The 17,623-nt window shown below is 38.5% G+C and overlaps 1 protein-coding gene across 3 annotated transcripts in view; it reads right to left on the bottom strand.

The window, feature by feature from the left end:
* alg6 (ALG6 alpha-1,3-glucosyltransferase) overlaps positions 1-15,999 on the bottom strand; it is a 30,789-nt gene extending 14,790 nt beyond the window's left edge. For 2 of the 3 annotated variants that reach the window (XM_054789832.1, XM_054789831.1), the window contains exons 1-13: positions 15,829-15,999; positions 15,528-15,612; positions 14,783-14,872; positions 14,554-14,642; positions 14,352-14,434; positions 13,838-13,902; positions 12,978-13,163; positions 12,212-12,347; positions 9,084-9,169; positions 6,452-6,536; positions 4,785-4,855; positions 3,863-3,931; positions 2,601-2,793 (exon numbers count right to left, since the gene is read on the bottom strand). In XM_054789832.1, coding sequence (XP_054645807.1) covers positions 2,601-2,793; positions 3,863-3,931; positions 4,785-4,855; positions 6,452-6,536; positions 9,084-9,169; positions 12,212-12,347; positions 12,978-13,163; positions 13,838-13,902; positions 14,352-14,434; positions 14,554-14,642; positions 14,783-14,872; positions 15,528-15,612; positions 15,829-15,910 — 1,320 coding nt within the window. In that variant the 5' untranslated portion in view covers positions 15,911-15,999. Of the gene's footprint in view, positions 1-2,600; positions 2,794-3,862; positions 3,932-4,784; positions 4,856-6,451; positions 6,537-9,083; positions 9,170-12,211; positions 12,348-12,977; positions 13,164-13,837; positions 13,903-14,351; positions 14,435-14,553; positions 14,643-14,782; positions 14,936-15,527; positions 15,613-15,828 lie in introns of all 3 variants that reach the window. The other variant, XM_054789833.1, reaches the window with a different exon arrangement.
* Between the last annotated feature and the right edge of the window lie 1,624 nt (positions 16,000-17,623).

Raw genomic sequence — 17,623 nt, 5'->3', positions numbered from 1 at the left:
CTGCTCTTTTGTTCCATTTTTGCTGTTGTTTTTTTAGTTTTCCTGTTTAATTATAATTTTAAAATGTGCTGAGGGCCATTCAGAAAACAGCTGCGGGCCACAAATGGCCCCTGAGCTGCACTTTGGGCACCCCTACTTTAATTGATGCTTGTTCATAAGGTGGAAACGCAACCCAGATCAAAGAATTAAATACCTTGGCAAACTAACCAAGGTAGCATTTTGAACACACAGTCAACATAAGTGACTTAAAAGTTGCCACTTAAAGCTGCTGTATGTCAGCGGCTCATGGTTCCTTTTCTTTTTTTCCAACCAAAAAACTCCACCATCGGCTAGCACATGTTACCAATAATGGTTTAAGAGAACGCATTATGCAAAAAGTGTCCATATTTCTCATAATTATGAGTAAAAATATGCATACATTTTTGTTTGCACGTGTTACGCCGGGCATAGTTTACATACTGGAAGCAGGAAGGGGGTGGGATATAATGCTTGAAGTCAATTTGAAAGTGGGTGGCCTCTAGGCAGCCGCTCTCCTTGACATTCAGCAGCTTTATGGAACAAAGCAGCACTTCAAGACAGAGAGATTATACGCATTTAAACTGGGTTCTTTCTTGCCCAATCATCGTGGACATTTTACTGTCTACCGCAATAACATTTTAGACCGTTATCATACAGCTAAAAATTCTATTATTGTAAATGATTACATTTATCTGAGAATCAAAAGCTGTTAGCCAACGGCACAATAAACGGAAAAAGAAGTGTCATGCACATGTGTGTTATGGTGCTTGCATCATTTATGTTGATATAAAGAAACATGGCGGAAGGCAAATCTACTGGCGATCAAGATATTTTTGCGCCTACAAAGAACTAAAGCAAAAGTTATGGCATATTTCAGCACATGGACAACATTTTGATAACATTGATAAACATAACACGTTTGGTAACAATAATCATTCCAGTAATCCCACAATTATCGTGATTAACTGGTCCCAAACCCGACAGTGATAAGTGAATTTAAAAGACAAAGTACGATTCCTTATTTTTAAATAGAATATTTTCATAGTTACAGCATTGAAAACCTGTTTATGACCTTCTACATATAGTTTTCAACATTATAAGAGCCCTCTAGACATGAGTTAACACCCCTATAATCAACTTTACACTTGTTTTACACAATACAGTAGAAATAATAACGAGTAAATGAGCCATAAATAAGACTTGTGCTCAAATGTTGATGTCTTCGGGTGGGCGATGGACACTTAGTGACATTGGTGGTGGTTCAAAGTTGAGTTTCAGCTTGGTCTGGGTTATGTCCACAACAGTAGCCCGTGTTTTTATTCGGGGTTATTGTGCTTGTTCCGAGATAATTAAACCTGCCATAAAAGCCTGTTCCGGCAATCAAGTGGTGATTGTCTCACCGAACATTACTGATATCTAGTGGCCAGTGTAGAATACTGCATTTCACATCTGAATATTTGTATTTTACTTCATGTGACATTTTCTTGAAAATTCTTAATTTAGACAAAAATTTAATATGCTTAAATATGCATATTCTTTTACTAATAGGCCGTAGTCAACCACCAAACAGCAAAGATTTATTAATTAATATCAGGGCTGTCAAATGATGACAAATTTTAATCAGATTAATCACGCTTTTTAAATTAATTTATCATGATTAATCACCATTAGCAACTATGTCTGAAATATGCCCATTTTTACTGTATTGAATTAACAGAAAGATAAATGACAGGACAAGATCATATATATATCAAACGAACTGAATATGTCAATCAAGCTAAAAGATACCACACAAGCCTAAAAAACTATTTGCCTAAAACTAGTCTCTTTATTAGTAGCAGAACATTTGAATTACACTTGAGCAATGAGGGGTTGCGTTCAATGATGTCACGTAATTCATGGTAAAAGTACTTGTTTTCAGTGTATTTTCTAGTATACTTAAATGTAGCAAATTGTACATCTGAATTAAGAGTTACAAAGTGAGTGATAAGAATATCCACTTCATGCTTTTCTTTATCGTCCTATTTACACACACACACACACACACACACGCACACACAAGCGCATTATAAAGCTGTTTTTGTGACGTTCCGAGTGTCCCTAAATGCATCTCGTGTTCTTGTAATGAGAATTAGGAAGTGTTGCTCCCAGGATAAACAGACTAGAGACGTGTATGAGTTGGAGATACATACAGTATTTGGTGTTGGAATTGTACTGTTGTTGATGTGTTTAGGTCAGAATGAAGTTATAAAAGAGCGTCAGACTCTGTGTGACTGTGTGAGGACACTCCACCGTGATTCTGTCTGCCGTCATAAGAGAGGCGTGCTTGCTCTAGTGCGCATGTGTTAATTACGCAAAAAATGTAACGTAATCATTATAAAATACATTTTTGTAACGTAATTAAATAAATCAGTTACCGCCGTTAACGCGTTATTTTTGACAGCCATAAATAATATATTTTGAAAAACCATGACAGTGAAGCCACGAAATTCAAAGCCCGATGTGGCGAGGTATGACTGTATATGAAATGTTCATGGCATTCCATCTCTATTACAGTCATTGATACAGTAGGTGACACTGACCTTCCATCTGATTATACAAGCCAGGTCCATTTTGGGGAGGAAGAACAAAAGTTTGTGGCAGGCTTCCAGTCCAAGCTCTTCTTCAGAACAGTGCTCCAGTGGTGACAGCAGGTAGGTGCTAAAGAAGAGGAAGGCCAGCGAGGTCACTACGTAGGGCACGAATAGACCGTCCTTCAGAAAGAGAGGCAGCATGCTGGATATGCAGACAGAAAAAACAATGGTCTTTATGCATCATTCATTTAAACCTCACACTTGATAGACAATACACATAATAGGTTTAAAATATTTTGCTGTATGTCATTTGATTCACAAATATGTTTGTGAAGGGCAACAGTAAAGTGCAGAGCTTTTATCCCAGAGGTCCCACACCAGCAGTTTGTCCCTGAGATAACGCTGACATTTATACTAAGCTTATCTTAGTTTAACGGAGGGGCATGGACAAGAACAACAGTTGACTCATACTAAATCGCACAACACCCCAACTAACAAAAACCTCTCCATTCACAACAAAACGCCCATTCTTTCGCTCTCTATCCAAACAAAAAAAGACCCATTCAAGAGTGAAACATTTTAGAAATGTATAATCATTTAAAACAGAATGGTTACATTCTATCCTCTCCCCGTTCTGCATGAGCATTCATTCAGTCAATTATGCAAACAAAAGATGTATTTTTGAGATAACTGAGCCCGGAGAGGATGCACATTATGTCCCATGTCAGAGTGTACTGAGAAACTGTAGAATGAACTCCTGTCCCTATACAATGCACACTTAGATAGCAGGCATTCTGACTATGTTGGGTAATCCCCATGTATCCTTATACTAAACCACACACACACAACAATTAGAGCTGCCGGAAGAATTTAACAACAGCTGGTGAAAGTTAGATGAAGCACCTGAAACCCTACTTGTCTTTCCACACAGTCCTCACCTTAACCAACAACCCATGGACATTTTAAAGACTATTACTATATATACTACAGTAGTATTTGCCATTTGATACAGACATCCAAAGCATAAAAGAATAAGTGACAGATTTATGTACCAACATTACCCACTGTGAACCAGGTGTTCGTCCTGGACTCATTAAAACTAGTTAAATCAAGCCATTTTGATGAGTGTTGTTGAAATTCAATCAAGCTTTGTAAAGGTTTAACATTCTTATTTACAAATAACCCCAAAAAGGACATCTAAATTATTATTCAACAGTACGGGACATCTGTCAATTCAAGTGCATGCTATAAAACTCCATACATTGAGTTACCTGAAAGTAGAAGCCTGCAGGAACCAAATGGCCATTAGTGGAAGGTCATTCAGGAACAGACAGACAGGCCTAAAAAAAGATCAACATAAGTAGGTTATCAACACTGTCAAACACACTGTACAGTAAAGGGGATTTGGGGCTGTGTTAGGTCAGCATCAAATGTCAACTTGCAGCGCGTGTTTGTAATATTAAACTAATGACACCATACAACATCCGCATAAATCAGTTACTGTCCACTCCTCACAAAGCAGTCAGCCTTTGAGTTACCATAGTAGTTTTAATCAGTAGGCCTTTAAGTGTAACGCAACTAGTATGTACAGTATGCCACAATAAGCGAGATGAACATTTCACGGCAAGGATTAAATTTCAAAAGGAATAGCAATATATTTCCACTGCGTTACAATCTTATATTAATGAGTGGCCGCTCTCATCAGTGTTGACAAGTGATGTTGTATACGCTACTGCTCCAAGGGGAGCACTTTCCATCGGTCCCTGATCCCATAATTACAGTCACTGCTCTTTGGCGATCCTGTTACAGCCCAATAATTGATCCTGCGCAAACAACGCCCCGAGCTGCTGCCTTCCATTCTTTCCTAATCCCTGGACATGCATTACTGATTGATTTAGGGGGACAGGTGGGAGATATAACTCAATAGTTAATAAACCAACAATCTACCCTAATCTAGATTAATAGAGGAGTCCAGATCTAGGAACCAAATCCCCTGCTCTTGAATGTACCCATGGCTTCGCCCTCTACTTTAATATAGTGTTCATAAACCACAGGTTATATGATGAAATATGGCTGACATGAGCACACAGCTCAGGTTTGTGGCAATGTTTGAGTGTGATGACAATAAAAAGGCATTTTGCAAACGTGTACAAGACTGACTAATGATGCGATTTTTATTTCTGCTGTACTTACAAGAAAGTCAAGAGAATGGACTTCTCATGGACTTGATAGGAGAAGAGGAAAAATGCCAGAGATGAGTTAACCTAAAGGGACACAATTTTGAGATAAGAGTAAAGAATCAGGAAAACATGTTTATTTAGTTGTTTGTTAAAAAAATATATTGAGTAGGGCTGTCAAATGATTAAAGATGTTAATCAAATGAATCAGTTTTCAAATTAATTAATCATGATTAATCACCATATGCAAATATGTATGAAATATTACCTTTTTCTACAGTATTTTCAGAACAAAAAGATAAATGACATTATATATTTGTATGCATAAACAGCTCCAAATGAAGTGATACCACACTTCTGAAAATCTACAACACCAGTCTCTTTAATAGTAGCAGAACATTTTAATCACACTATAACCATGTTATTATGAGCCAAAATATATTGAGTAGGGCTGTCAAATGATTAAAGATGTTAATCAAATGAATCAGTTTTCAAATTAATTAATCATGATTAATCACCATATGCAAATATGTATGAAATATTACCTTTTTCTACAGTATTTTCAGAACAAAAAGATAAATGACATTATATATTTGTATGCATAAACAGCTCCAAATGAAGTGATACCACACTTCTGAAAATCTACAACACCAGTCTCTTTAATAGTAGCAGAACATTTTAATCACACTATAACCATGTTATTATGAGCCACTGTTTTGACTGTAGATTGTTTTTTCTGGGATTTCCGATCATACTTAAGTGCAGCAAATTGTAGTTCAGTGTTAATGAGTGGTAAGAATATCTACTTACTGTTTTTCTTTGTCTTTCTGTTTATTTAGACTAAACATACACACATAATAAAGACGTTGTGTGGTGTTTGGAGTGTCTGTGAACACATCTCATGGTTGTCTAGTGACAATGAGGAAGTGTTGCTCCAAGGAGGACTGGAGACATGTTTGTGAGTTGGAGATACATATACCGTGTTGGAATTGCACTGCTGTTGATGTGTTCAGATCAGAATAACGTTATGAAAAAGCATCTGGCTCTGTGGGAACACTACTGTGCCCCAGTCTGTCGTCAAGAGAGGGGTGGTTTGACATGGTGCGCATGCGTTAATTAGGCAAAAAATTTTACGTTATTAATGACATAAATTAGTTACCGCCGTTAACACGCTATTTTTGACAGCTCTAATATTTGGGCTTGTGTTATTCACTTATTAAAATAGCTCAGTGACCCAAAAGGTAAACGTAATCAATAATGGAAAAGTCACATATAGGGTCTTCTAATCTGTGCCTCTGCAATTGACTGGCGACCAGTCCAGGGTTTAGCCTGCCTCTCGCTCAAAGTCAGCTCGAATAAGCTCCAGCATATCCCCCGCTACCCGAGTGAGGATAAGCGGCATAGAAAATAAATGGATGGATAAACTGTGCCTAGGTCACCGACTCGCCTGACTTCCACGCAGGCAGCGTGGGTTCAGTCCCCACTCAGTGACAGTATAAATATGGCCATTAATAGTTTTCTGTCTGTGTATGTGCCTTGTAATTGACTGGTGATCATTCCTTGTTGCAGTCGCAGTAGTAATTCGCCTGAAGTCATCTGGGATAGGCTCCAGTTGCCTGTGACACTGAACAGGATAGAACATGGATGGACGGATGGATGGATAATGGTGTCTATATCACTCACCAAGGCCAGTTTAAATTGCCAGAAGGTAGGTTTTGTCAACACTCTGATACAGGATGGTACAACTGCTAGGCTTGTGCAGGCCAAACTAGAAAACAGCAAAACATAAAAACATAAAAACACAATAAAAAAAAGATAAGTATTCAGATGATCCAGATCCAATCCAAGGGAACAGAATGTACAAATATTCTACATTAGCACAACACATTACAACCTTATCTGATGAGATTTCACAAATCTATAAAACATCTAAAAACTTTAAATGTGATTTGCCATGTTAAATTCAAAGTGCTGCAGACTGTCAGATAACATTACTCGATTTGACACTACAGTTTGTGACCTGGCGTATACATAGCAAAGGTCATTCAACTCGGCTAAGATCTGACATTCAAGTGTCTGAATCGGATTTTCCATATAAAATTCAAATTGCTATCATTTGCGCAAACTGGATCAGATCAGTACAGAACTTGTTACAATACAGCTTTTAATCATGCATATCCATTGCAAAGTAGAGATTTGACAGATTTGTCCCAGGATTGATCCCAAAATATTGCAAACAGGAATTCCACACAGCCATACAAACAAACAAAAAAAACTATCGATAACACACTTTGCTGCAATTGATTGAGATCTTGCAGTGCCTGCAAACTCGCTTTGCTCAACGTACAAGCGCGTCTGAAGTTTGCCAATGAACACCTTAATAATTCAGGGAAGGCTTGGGACAATGGAACTCTTTGGCATCAATTTGACTCAACATCTTTGGAGGCAGAGAAATGCTGAATGTGAACCCGACAACAACATCTTTACTGTTAAACGCGGAGGTGAATATATTCTGCTTTGGGACTGTCTATTGTACAGGCAGATTTCACTGCACTGGGGGGGCTAATGAGCCTTCTGGCCTCAGCCACAACACTAAAGATGTGTCGTGGATGGGTTTTCCAGTATGACAATGACCAAACAAGGGGTGCACGTTAATTATAAGACCAATAATTTTTGGGCTGATATGCAGAATTATGGTGTCTAACCGATAAATCCAATATAAAATAGCTCAGATAACCAATCCAAAAAAACACTCCAAAGAGGCAAGATTACCTGTGCTGTGCTGTAGGTGGTTTAGCGTGAGCAAATCAAGCGCTACTTTTCAGTGAACAGCCTGTTATAACTTGTTGTTGTGATCCCATAGAAAATCTGTTGAGGGAGCTGATACTTCAAGCTGCCAAGCACCAGCCTCAACACCTTCAGGATCTGGAAAGTATCTAGAAAGATTGGGCCATAAGGTGTCACATCTGACCTCTGTGTGTGCCAACGAGGGTCCTTCCACTAAGTACTAAGCCACGTTTTGCTTGAGAATCAAATACATCTTTCACTCATTCAAATACAAAAATACTTTATAACCTTCAATTTTGATGTGTCTTTTCCCTCTGTTAAAATAAAAAAAGAACAGTCCAAAAACGATGGGCTGTTCATGTCTTGTAAGAGGGTAAACTTAAAAATGAGGGGATGAAATAATAATTTCCTCCACTGAAAGACAAAAAAGTAATTTTCAGAAAAATGTCAGGAGAGACTTCGCTTGATATCAAATCCAAAACACTGACCATGTTGATCTACAGTACCATTCTCCTTGATCCTTTTATTTTCTTTGCCCCCCATAGTGAAGGTTTTAGCTATGTAGAAAAAAAAAAAGCACTATAACACCGGGCCCCTCTCAGGGGACCATTAGTTTAACCCTTCAATTGTCACCTTCTGAGAGGGGGCGGCAGAAGAGCAGAGCAGTGTTAGTATGTGTTGAGAGGTCTGTCAGTAAGCTTGAGACATCAGAGCAATGATGTTTGCACAATTAATTGTGTTCCAGAAAGACAGACGACGTTGCGTAAAGTTGCGCAGACATGGAACTACTCTACCACTGTAACTCAATACTCCCACTGCGTGCAACAGCAAGTGTGCTATGCGTGGGTTATGTGTAAATGTGGTGTTTTACAGTCCAGACGTCCACTGTTCGAGAGGGGATTCATTATATGTACATGTGTACATTCTAACTACACCAACGCTCAGTGCCAAAAAGACAGAACTGTTTTTTGTTTGTTTGAAATTCACTACTACAGTCAAGGAGGTCCAACTTGATCCCAGGACTTAGCAGTCTGGCAAAAACATGCTCATGCAGCAAACATACTACCTATATTTAGGGTGCTGGGCTATTTAAGCACAATCCTCCATGACACAACTGTTACATCAACTGTTTCCTCCCAGTGATTTACAGGATCTCTGCTTTTGTTCAAAATAGCAAATGCAAAAACTTCCTGTGATTAGTTGACAGCTGCTTCTTTTTCAGAACAACTTGTATTATACAGACTTGCAGACATTTAGGTTTAACCTTTGTTTTGCTGTATATGACACGTGCCTCCCTCAGTAACACCAAGAGCAACCAAAGCTCTTGTCACCACATTTCTAAAAACAGCTTCGACTTCATGTTCAGAGGGTCCTCACAAGATGTTTGGAGCCCATTAGATTACAGTACCCATGGCAAGGCTCTGCGTTCCCACTGAAAGGATTCATGACAGAAGACAGAAAAATCACAGAAAAAGAAAGAACAAAAGAATAGAGAGAATTCAGCTTGTTAAACACATGGCGAGATTACCTGAGGTAGAGTTGGAAGTCATTGGACATAATGGATCTGATCTTTATCAGGAGGTTCAAGCTGCACCATGTGTTGGCCACCTTATCCTGTCACCACAAGTATACCAAACGGTCAGTGACAAGTGATGACAGGCCAACTAATTGTAATCACATTCATAAACATTTAAACAAGTGTATTCAACTTTGCAATAACCATTTATTACTGCATGTTCATATATCGCTATATACTTATTTTAAATACATGTCATTATGCAAACTCAAACAACTCTAAATTCCAATTTGGAGAGAAAGTAAATCAGCGACATCATTTCCCTCCTGAAACATTTCTGGAAGCAATCCTGTGAGGCAGTTCCACAGGACAGCTCATAACCCCATCTCCAAAAAAGCATGGGACTTATTTGTAAACTCAGGCACACAAGGTCAAAAGTCATATTAGAGTAGCTTCTGCTTGGCCAGCAATTACAGACAAACCACAGAGTACAACGTACCTAAACACAATGTTTAAAATGGTCCTGTTTTCCTGAAAGAAGTAACTGAATTGTTATATTTGTGAATGCTATGGTGTAAATAATTCAGATTTTTGATTTGCTGATAAAATGTCGATTCGGGAAGCAGTCCATCATTTCTTTGAGCCCAGACGAATCTAATTTGTGTCTAACCGATTGGATACAAATTGCAAAACAAAAACACTGTGACAGTAATACATATACCGTTTAATAGATTGTTTTTAAAGTGACTTAAAAAAATCTTCTGTCAAATAATTATTACACTAATGATTTTAGTTAGCACTACTAAATTATTGAAATCTCATTTAATCTCATTTACCTCTTTAATATGTGAATAACCCACAAGTTCAACTTTCAGGGTGTGTAAATATTAGGAGTTGCAACCCAAACTAACTTGGAAGAGAGGAGGTCAATTCTGTAGCGTTCAGGTCATAAGTTCATCATAGCTTTGAGAACAGATAATATTGTATTAAAGCCCAACTTAGTCGCCACTGTGCACCATACTGTCACATCACATAGATGCAGTTTGACTAGATCAGCTTCATCACTTCTCCAGTCTGGGGCCACAACTAGAAATCCTATTTCTGGCTCTCTTCCATGCTACAGCTGCTCACGGCACAGCTGTGTAGACCCTCATGGCCACCCCGTCAGCATTGGGTTGTGCAAAGTTACGCTGTCTAAACTGCAGCCGTCTGTTTTCTCTCGTTGTCCCACTCCAAATAACCACCATGGGAATGTTGTTCAACACCACCTGAAGGCAACGCATGATCGGAAGGGAGCGAGAGTGGTGCTGTACTGTCACCTATAAACTACGCTGGAATTTCACAGGGAGAAGCATTTGGTGCCATTTTTGTGAGCAGGCTGCAACATGAGATGTCAGAATGTAGTTCAGTGGGTAAACTTACAACTGCACCGTCCCGGAAGTCGCCACTAGCACCAGTCACCACACCTCACCATTGCCATCACCCCTTCACACCACGTCCCTTTATGTAAAGTCTATGTTTGCACTCAGAATTTCACAATTACTTCAAGACAAGGCGCCCTAGCAGCCTGTCAGCTTGTCATCATAAGCTCTGGCTCCTTGTGTTGGTAACTCATGTAAAATATGTTCATGTGTAAATGTTTTATTTCAAGTCGATATGTGATTACAGCTCTGCAGCTAAGTAGTTTAAGACTGTCAGCACAAGTCTTTGAACTTGTAACTTACAGTAACTTCTGATCTTTATTGTTGTTCTTACATCTCAACAGCATCTCTTTACATTATTTGTAAAGTGGACCCTCTGTTTTCGTCATTAAGCTGTTCAAAAAGGTCAAACAAAAACCGAAACGTACGAAAAACGAAGCATTAATTTGTTTCAGGCACCCAGAAATATGAACAAAAAACATTTTTTAGAGAATAATTAGTTTTATATGTACAAAGCAGTCAAAACACATATAAATAATGAATGAAATGGATAAATGAACATTTAACATTACCGTACTTTTACCTTTATTCTAGACTTGTTGATGAACATAGAGACATAGAGGACGCAAGTACCACGCCGACACGGTTTCATTCTCGTCCGTTACAAACTTAACTTTAAATCGTGGATGGTTAGAGCTGTATACTTGCTCACTTGAATGTTATTGTAAACTTCAGCAGCCAGTACAATCATCATTGACACATGAAACTGTTCCCTCTGCAACCAGTGTTATAGGGCCATCACAATATAGGGACAATATAATGCTATTGCAACAAACGCTACCTTCATACTTTGAAGTTATTACAAGTTATTTCTTGAATTCAATAGCGTTTATCACCTTCTTTATCAAAGTGCTGGCAAATTAAACTTTCTTTGGTGTGTTTTTTGCATATGCAATAAAAACAAAAAAGCACACAAAACACAGAAATATGCAGTGCGGTTGAACGTCTCATCGGCTTAGAGTGCACAGTTGCTTATTGGGAGGAGGAAAGGACGCAGAAACAGACTTTTTAATCATTCTGTGTGTGTTCTATCAACAAATAAACCACAAAAACATACACACTTAAAGATTAAAGTAATTAAGCATTAAACACTCACCAATAGTCTATGTTTTCTAAAGCATCTTTTGTGTCTGAAGTGGATTTGTGCCTCTCCTTTAATATTCAAGAATACAGATTAGCCTTTTGATTCATTAGCTAAGAGGATCCTTAGAACGTTCACCTCAAATCCATTATTTCTGAATGATCCATCTCCCCACACACATATCCTTACGCTTCTCAGAAATAAAGTGTCACTGATCCCCTGACCTTTCTAAGATTTGATTCCTGGTATCTCTTTCTGATTGGCATAGGACTGAAGGAATTAATAGTGTTTACCATGGTGAGAAGACTGCACCATTTGGAGGACACAAGGAGGCTGTGCCTGACTCATAAAAACATTCAAGTGCCGTTCTATCATTTATTTTTCAAAAGCATTACATTTTCTTGGGAATAGAATGTCATTTCCTTGAAATGTTGACCGTGAATAATCCTGGGGCCAATTTATGAGATCACGTATGCCTTATTTGAATAACATATATGAGTTTGAGTACAAATGTTTTCTTGAAGGAAAGATCAGATCTCTCACATGTGGGTTGCTCGCTTTTCGTTCAACTGCTGTACCTCATATAGGCCTCGAGCCACGGGAAAGATTCTCCTGAGCACCTGCAAGGCCTGGTTAGGGTCAGACAAGAAGGGCAGCCAACAGAAGGCAAATGTCACCAACACTGTAGCAGCGACTTTCAGCAACAGCAACAACCTACATGAAGAGCGTCACACAGAAACATTCATTAAAAAATGAAATAAGTATTATTTTTAAATAAATGGAATATACAATGATTTGTAAGAATCTAAACATGTATTTGTGCTGTCCTTGGTTAGAGATTTGAGCTCTCTTCTGAGGAATGCAGTGAAAGCCATGCATCAGCTGAGACTTGAGTGTAGGTCAGACCCTGTAGTGATCTTGTCAGCTGTAGCTGGGAAGCTGCTACTGAAGCTGCAGACATAAGCATAGCTGAAGAGTTTGGGCATGGCTAAAGTGTCATCTGGACATATCTTCCCACCAACCCTTCTAATCCGGCTCTCCATTTGTTTTAAATGCCCTTGGAACATTGTTACTAGATAAACAGACAAGAGTAACATCATCCAATCTGACTACCTCAGTAATTCTGTAGCCCTTCAGAGAACTGTTTTCTTACCAAGTGACAAAAGGTCAAAACAACATGAAGACAAAAGCAAATTTAAATGCTTTTGGTTTTTGAGCTTGGTTTCGTAGCTATAACCAGCGACCAGAGAGCACATCAAGGACAAAAGCAAACTAAATTCTGTACTCATCACTCAGAACACTAAGGACACTTGCACAGCATTGTAGAGACATAGAAAGACTCACCCTCGACCCATCAGGCCCAGTTTGACACACTTTCCCAGGAGGTAGCAGAAGAAGGGCAGCGCATGGTATAGTTCCATCTGTTTATAGTTGAGGGCCAAGGAGAAAGCCATTGAGCCCAGTGCGTCCCAGCCCAGTCCCAGAGCCAGAATACCCCACAGGGCAAAGCCTAGGCTCACTGCATTGTACCTGGTAGTGTTAAGTTCAATAATGTCATAATAATGACTGCTTTCATGTCAACTCTGGATAAGTAAAAAGCGTATGGGTCACCGAGATGAAAACACATCTTGTGTCAATGACATGATGACTTTCATTTTAAGGCCAGTACACGTCACATGTATGTACTGTATGTGTGTATGCTACATAAGGTTCCCTACCTTTTAGGAACACAAGTGGTACACAAATCACTGTGCTGGTTTAGTACAATAAAGCAACAATAAGTCAACGTCAACAATTAGAGAATAACAGTGTAATCGTACACTGCAAATTCAGCTGTGGTTAGTGTTATTGTGAAGGGATGCATCTCCCACGCACACACAGTACTCTGCCTCCTAACATTGGCACTGTATCACGCCTCATTCATATATCAAAGGGTGATCAGTTTTTAGTTTTCTACAGTCCTAATATAAAGCCGTAAGAATACAAAAAGTTTACATAAAACATAGCCTGTTCAGGTGATAAAGGCAATACGATGGCAAATATTTTACTCTGGAACTGTACGATTCCACTGTATACATTTTTAAAATTGCAATAAATGTAACTATACTCAAATTACCATTGTTACATGAGGTTGTAGTTGAGTGATGCATAGTTTCTAAGTAAAGACTAAAGTAACACACGAACCCTTAAACAAAAAAGGATACTGGAAATGTCCGTGGTCAGTAAGTAGTAGTCCTGGATAGATCAGAAAGCAAAAAAGAATACACACCTGGGGACAAAAATGTTTATATTATTAAGTGATGGACGGGATGCAACACCAAACGACTTGAACTTTACTTTGCAAAGTATTAATAGTATACCATATTACTTGATTCAGTTCTTACTTCCTCTGTAACTACAGAGTTCTGATTGTGCTCTAAAGCCAAACCGTGCTACAAACCATCTAACTAAAATGTATCTAACACAGTGACATATCTTGTAAAAATATAATTTTTTACATTTCTTTGATACATTTATATGCATTGTACAAAATGTCTGTCTTGCTCAAAGGGCAATTCAGAATGCCTATAGAATATGCAAACTTTAATCTTAAGTCACTGGTAGCAATGGTACATAAAGGCTTAATAAATCTCCAACTGATGTACAGCCTTTTTTTTTTTAATCTCTATATTAGATATCCCAATAAATGTTAGATGTCACAGGAAAAACATGTCTCACCTTTTTCTTAATTGGTCCATCATTCAGCCATAAACAATATAATACCACAGAAGGGATGTATATTAGCAAATCCGCAACCAGCACTGCAACAGAAAAATAAACAAAAAAATTGTGTATGCTATGTTTTGCAACACCCAAAAATTTCCCTAATGTTGTGACCAGATGTGGAACGGCTCTTTTTAATTATCCAGGATTACTGTACCTGTGGTTCTCATGAACAACTTGTGAGGTGTACTTTCATAACCTCTGGATTTGTGAAGCTGCACCCATTCCATGTTTACCATCTTGGCACTGTAGGGTCAAATAAATATATTAGTAGATGGATAAAGTAGATGGATGCATAAGTAGTAGATGGATGCAGGGTGAAGTCCATTGAAAAATGCAGTTTTCAAAGTGATATTTCCATTGCACTGAAAAGAAAACATACTTACATATGACCACAAATCAGGCTGTGATAAGCAGTCAGAGGAGGGTAGTCAAGACCCCAGTAGTTCAAGTCATTGTCGGTGGTATTGAAGTACCTGAAGGATAGCAAAAGGTACATTTTTTGCCACAATCAGTGTTCAAATGTTAATATGATAAATCTGTGATTACCTGAACATGAATTCAGTTCACGTGAAGCCAAAAACGCATTACAATTTGTAGTAAGACAAGACAAATGAAGGAGAAGATCAGGAATTGTGGCACACATATTGTATACAGTACCGCCACACCAGGGGTGTCCAACGTGCGGCCTTGGGGCCATTTTGTGGCCAGTGACCCACATTCTAAAAATATAATTTAACAAGAACATTAAAAAAAAAACCACAACAAAAACTGAAAAATCAGCAGTAATTTTACAAGAATAAAGTCAAGATATTAAGAGAAAAAGGTTGTGCTCTAACGAAGAAAAGTCTTAATGTTGCTAGAATATTGTGCTTTGATATCACTCTGTGTTCACAGAATGTGCACTTCTAGCTTATCCGAGTTAAAGATGAGGGTGTCAGCGAGCTGTTCTCATCTTGTGTTCGGAAGTGTAGTCTGGATAGCCCCTAAATAGTCCAAAAGTCTCAGAGCTCTTGTTATGTACGTCCTTTCCAGTCAACAAGGCGAAAAAAAGTGGAACTAGTTTGGACACCCCTGCTCTACATGTACTGTGTAATGTATTACAATGTAAAGAAGACGTCTGAAACTGACCATTCCTGCACTGGAAGATTGTATGTTATTTCTTGCCAGTGCCGTTGAGCTTCATAGTCGCCAAACATGGGTGGCTTTCCCGCTCCTGAAGAAAAACATTCAACTGTGACTTTTATAGTTGGAAAACACTAAGTGGCAGTTAAAAACGTTGACACACTGCATCAATTCTAAATGTATGTTGCAGACAGCATTATGGAGTCGTACGCTACAATATCTGCAGGTACTTTACTCCGAGACCGAGCAACAACTTCATACAATAATACATGTGTAATAGGCAAAATCATTAGTATACGATTCCTACCGGAATACGAATTTAAGGATACTCCCCATCTCACGACAACGCCGAGTAAAACACATATCGAAACAAGACACCAAGTCTGCATAACTTCCGAAAGGTAAATTTTGTTTTTCGGTAGTTAAAAATGCAAACAATCTATTCAAAGAGACAAACTTTGAAGTCTGTGTGCATTTCCTGTTACGTCACTATGGATGAAACGTATCACGCTGTGATTGGTCAAAACCCGCTGACGCGTCGGTCAGAATACATGAAACGTTCAGGTACCCTAGGAAAATGTGACTTTCAAATATGGTCTCAAAATCTCTGCGACTGTCAGGCTGTTAGAAACTAGGTTTATTGGTGCTAGATGACAGATAGTTCATTCGCATATTATCGAATTATACTTTCACTAGCTATACTTTTTCTGGGTATCTATCTATCTATCTATCTATCTACCTATCTATCTACCTAGCTCTCCAGCTAGCTGTCTTGGAATCTACATACATAAATACAGTACTGTCATACATCAGAAATGCATTCACATAAGGATGATTAATGGATTTAGACATTCATTTTCTGTCTTCATTAGGTTCATGAGTGTGCCTATCCCAGCTGACTTCGGCAAGAGGCGGGTACACTGAACTTCTCACCAGTCAATCACAGGGCAAGTGATCATTAATTGAACAATTAATTTAACACATTTTCACGCATTCAGTGCCGAAAAATTATAATGTTTAATTGTCATCTTGATATCAAATGCTACGATTCCTAAATTCGTTTTATATTTTCTGTAATAAAAGGACATCTCATCTTGCATAAAATACACGTGAAATTAAGAAATTCCCACCACAGGAAATTTTCATGAAATAGCAAGTTACAAGCAGTAAAAAGTAGCAACATAATGTGTAACTAGTTTGTCATGGTCTGTATACAGATGTGGCGTTATTAAAGTCCCTCTTTACCCTCCCCTCACATTGTAAATCTCAGCCCAGGGGCATATTCTCCAGTGTGACCTTTTCCTATGTTGACACCAACGTCTTTGTTCCCAAGGTGTTGGGTAGACATGTTCCTTGTGGTTCCGACATCAATTATGTATAAATAATAATAACCTTGGACAACTGCTGATTTGCAATGACACTTTCATTACAAAGCGAGCAACCTATAACTCACTGGTATCCATTAGTTATTAATGCCTGGCCACATCAGCTTTAGTTTGTCATTTATTGCTTCATCTCCATGCCTTTTTAAATATTCAGTAACTTCTGAATCTACATTTACAGTCTGTGGCCTCCTGCCTGGAGAAAGCTATTGCTTATGGTGGAAGATGACCTAGTTATTATGAACAACTTTTCTAATGGCATTGAAGTTTGTTATGTCAAATTCGCAACAGTAAGTCAATTTGATCTTTTTGTTCTTGTCACTTTTCGTGCCCTTAAGGTACGCCTGCTCAAGAAGAAAGATGTATAGGCCTGTCTGAAGTTTGCCAATGAACATCTGAATGGCTCAGAAAAGCCTTGGGAGAATGTGATGTGGTCAGATGAGACCTATATGGAGCTTTTTGGCATCAACCTGACTTCTTGTGTTTGGAAGCAAAGATATGACCCTTAGAAAACATTTGCTTTGGGGCTGTTCTCTGCTAAGGGTACAGGAAGACTTGAAGGGCCGATGAACAATGCCACACCACAGAATCTTGGATGAGAACACTGAAGATGTGTCGTGGATGGGTCTTCCAGCATGACAATGACACAAACATAAAGCCAGTGCTGCAAAGGATTGGCTCAAGAAGAAGCACATTAAGGCTGTGTCCACACGGGAAAGC

This window comes from Dunckerocampus dactyliophorus, chromosome 10, assembly GCF_027744805.1.
Source record: "Dunckerocampus dactyliophorus isolate RoL2022-P2 chromosome 10, RoL_Ddac_1.1, whole genome shotgun sequence".
In the NCBI taxonomy this organism is placed as follows: Eukaryota; Metazoa; Chordata; class Actinopteri; order Syngnathiformes; family Syngnathidae; genus Dunckerocampus; species Dunckerocampus dactyliophorus.
The sequence above is the reverse complement of the archived record's forward strand: the minus strand, read 5'-3'. Positions and strand labels throughout refer to the sequence as shown.